The sequence below is a fragment of the Sarcophilus harrisii genome, chromosome 6, assembly GCF_902635505.1.
Source record: "Sarcophilus harrisii chromosome 6, mSarHar1.11, whole genome shotgun sequence".
NCBI lineage: Eukaryota > Metazoa > Chordata > Mammalia > Dasyuromorphia > Dasyuridae > Sarcophilus > Sarcophilus harrisii.
In genome coordinates, this window is record NC_045431.1 from 250421687 (window position 1) to 250425346 (window position 3660).

The window sequence follows — 3660 nt, forward strand, 5'->3', positions numbered from 1 at the left end:
CCTACCTGAAAAAAAAAAAGAAGAAAAAAAAAAAAACAAGCATTTCTTAACTGCCTGCTTTGTGCCAGGTATTGTGTATTAAGTGATTTGCAAACATGATCTCATTCATTTCTGACAAAAAATTTAGGAAGTAGTTGCTGTTATTTTCTATACCTTACAGAGATCTGTTTGGAACTCAAGTCTTATTGATTGGGGGTATCTGATGTTATTGCCTGGGTGTTTTAACTTCTTGAGTATTACATAATTATGAATGGAAGTCTATATGGAGATAAATTTAGGAGAAAATAAGCCTGAGTTCATGCTTACTGTAGATTAGAAATAGCATTTTTTTTGATGAAGTATGAGGGTAAAGGAAAAGGGAAGTAGTCAATGTGTTTTTTAGTTTTCTTAATTAATTTGATGATATTATGGAGATGAGGAATAGAATATAGAGACAGTGAGATAGAAATGCTACAGTCTGTGAGGGGTTTATTTTCATAAGAGTGTTTATACTACAGTATTCCTTTTAGATGAATTTTTCATTGAAGATGATCAAAGGTTGAAAAGCCAGTCTTTGGCCCTTTTCTAAATCCACACCCTGAGGCTGGTTAGTGAGAGAGACAGAAAGAGCTGGGTAAGGAACACTTAATACATTAAGGCTGACTTGTTTCTGTGGGAAGTGTTTAGGCAGCTAGATTGTCTATGTGTTAACCTTGTCACTTTGTAGAGTCGACTAAAGTATCAACTATCACTAAACAGATACAAAGTTCATTGCTTATCACTGCCTAAATAAAGTCCTCCTATCTTCTACTGCTGGAAATATAAGATGCACTCAACAGTAGTTAGAAGTCCACTTTAGAGGGAAAAAAAATAGTAGCAAGGGGAATGGTAAAGGTCCTCCTGTACAAAGTAGCATTTGAAATAAGTCTTATAAGAATAGTAACAGAAATGGCAATAGCAATAACAAATTCTTATAAATACCTTATTATGTGCCAGACACAATGCCAACTGAATTTCAATTATTATCTCATTTGATCTTGACAAATCACTGTAAAGTTGATTTTTAATCATCGCTCTATTGCAGCTAAGGAACCTAAGGAAATCAGAGATTAAAATGCATGCCCAGAATCATGCAACTATCAAGAGTCTGAGATACAGCTCTTACTGGCTCCATGCTTTACATAGATCACCATCTGGAGCCATCAAAGTATATGACTATTCATCAGAGACAAATTGCTGTTATGTTTGTTGAACATTGTCATCCCTCATAACTCTAGAGTCCTATTATTATTATTATTATGTTACATGTTTCATATTTGAAGACAATTGATTCTTTGAATTATTTCACAAAACAAGATCTATTAATAGCTTTGTTCGTTGCCTCTTTTACATCCTTATTCCTCAGACTATAGATCATGGGGTTCAACATAGGAATGATTGTGGTATAAAACACAGCCACCATTTTCCCCTGTTCTACAGACTCTTCTGTGGGGCGCCTGAGATACATGAAAATGAGTGTTCCATAAAACATAGTAACAGCTGTGAGGTGAGAGCCACAGGTGGAGAAAGCCTTCTTTCTCCCTTCTGCAGAGCGCATGCGCAGGATGGCTATGACAATAAATGTATAAGAGATCAGCACCACAGAGAGCGAATATGTGAAATTAATTCCTGCTATGACAATCATGGTATATTCCTTGATGTGGATACCACCACAGGCTATCTTGATGAGTGGAGGATCTGCACAATAGAAGTGGTTGACTTCAAAGTTTCCACAGAAATACAAACCATAAGTCCATAGGGTAGAAATGAGGCTTATGAAAAAGCCATAAATATAAGGTACTGAGATTAACCAAATACAAACTGTCCTTGACATTTTGCTCCCATAAAGCAGGGGTTTGCAGATGGCCATAAATCGATCAAAGGCCATCACAGCCAGGATGTACACCTCTACATGGACAAGAGCAATGAAAAAGAAACATTGTATTAAACACCCAATATAGGAAATGGTTTTGGTCTTGGATAATAAGTTTTCCAACAACTTTGGGGTGACATTAGAGGAAAACCATACATCCACAAAAGATAAATGACTGAGAAAGAAGTACATGGGACTCTGGAGCTGGGGACTGACACTGATTAGCATGATCATTCCAAGATTCCCCACCAGAGTGATAACATATACAATTAAGAATACCACAAAAAACAGGATCTGAAGTTCTTGGCGACTAGTTAGACCCATAAGGATGAATTCAGTCACATCTGTATAATTTGGGCTTGGCATAGCTTTAGCTCTGCATCAGGCTTAAAGTTATGTGCTCTGTCTTGTCTGTTGAGAGAACAAAGAATTTATGAATGCCCTCAACAATGCTAACCATTATGTTTATAATTATTTCTTAGAAAACAAAAAATAAAAAAAATAAATCTTTCAGGCTTTTAATTTTTTTTAAATTTTTACATATATGCTTTTCTATATACCCTAATACCACTATAGTTTGCTTCAGAGAGGAGAAAAGGAATGGGAGACTAGAGATACAATAATATAATGATCCAAAATATTTAATTCAATATATCTTATAATGTGAGATGGAACAGTAAATAGAGGATTGGCTCAAAATTAACGGGACACGATTACAAATCTTTCTTTTGTCATTTTTAGCTTAATTACCAATCAAACCTCTGCGTCTCAGACAACTCTATAATGCTCTAAAATTATAAATTGTTTTAATTTACCCCCATGGAAAAAAGCACAGGTCCTTGATGCCATTCTTATAAAAAAGTTAGTATTGACTATATATTTTTTTACTTCATTAGACCATTAAGCCTAGATCACAGTTAATCTGAACTAGAATGACTCTAGTTTTTCTAGCCAAACTCCTATTTGTTTAGAAAAATCTTTCATGATCTCTATAGGCTTAAATGACTTTGTAGAAGTTTTTTTTTTTTAATTTATTTAGGTTACAGCAATTCAACTTATAATTTCTCTCTGAACTCTAACATAGCACTTTGTTCACAATTTTCTCTACTAGTGTTATCAAATGCTACTATGGTAACAGGAACTATATCTTATCTAACTTAAAAATTATCCTCTTCCTTCTCCTCATCCCACTGAGCATCTATCACAATATTTTGAATGAAGTAAATGCTAAATACATATGCTTACTTAGATTTCTATAAATTTCTCCTGAGAGACAGTATGGAATTAGCTTTCTTTGGCATCAGGAAAGCTAGAGTTCAAAAATTGTCTAAATTATTCAAGTAGCTACTTGGTACAGTGGCTAGAACAACAGGTATGGAATTAAGTATATCTGAGTTTGAATCACATAATACATTTACAAGTTATGTGACTCCAGGAAAGTTACTTTCCTCAATTTATCTTAGGTTCCTCATCTATAAAAATAATTAGAAAAAGAAATAGCCTGTCAATGCAGTATCTCTGTCAAGAAAGCCCCAAATAGATCACTAAGTATTGACAAGCTAGCAATATGACTAAACAAAAATTACATTCAGAAATTTACATATTTGTGGAGTGGCCAATAAGGCTACCCATTCGCCACTAACAACTCTCAAACATGTATGTTATAAAGGAAGTGCTAATCTATTTCAGTTGGTGGTATATCTATATGAATAAAATAGAAACCTTCAACAGGATTTATGACTCTCTATAGAGTTTTTTCCCCTAGACTT

General features: G+C 34.2%; 1 protein-coding gene across 1 annotated transcript; it reads right to left on the bottom strand.

Annotated features, from left to right (window-relative positions):
- Positions 1–1318: 1318 nt before the first annotated feature.
- LOC100914596 (olfactory receptor 5M9-like) lies at positions 1319–2257 on the bottom strand. The gene has a single exon (XM_003773895.1). The coding sequence runs from the start codon at positions 2255–2257 to the stop codon at positions 1319–1321; it is 939 nt and encodes a 312-aa protein (XP_003773943.1).
- Between the last annotated feature and the right edge of the window lie 1403 nt (positions 2258–3660).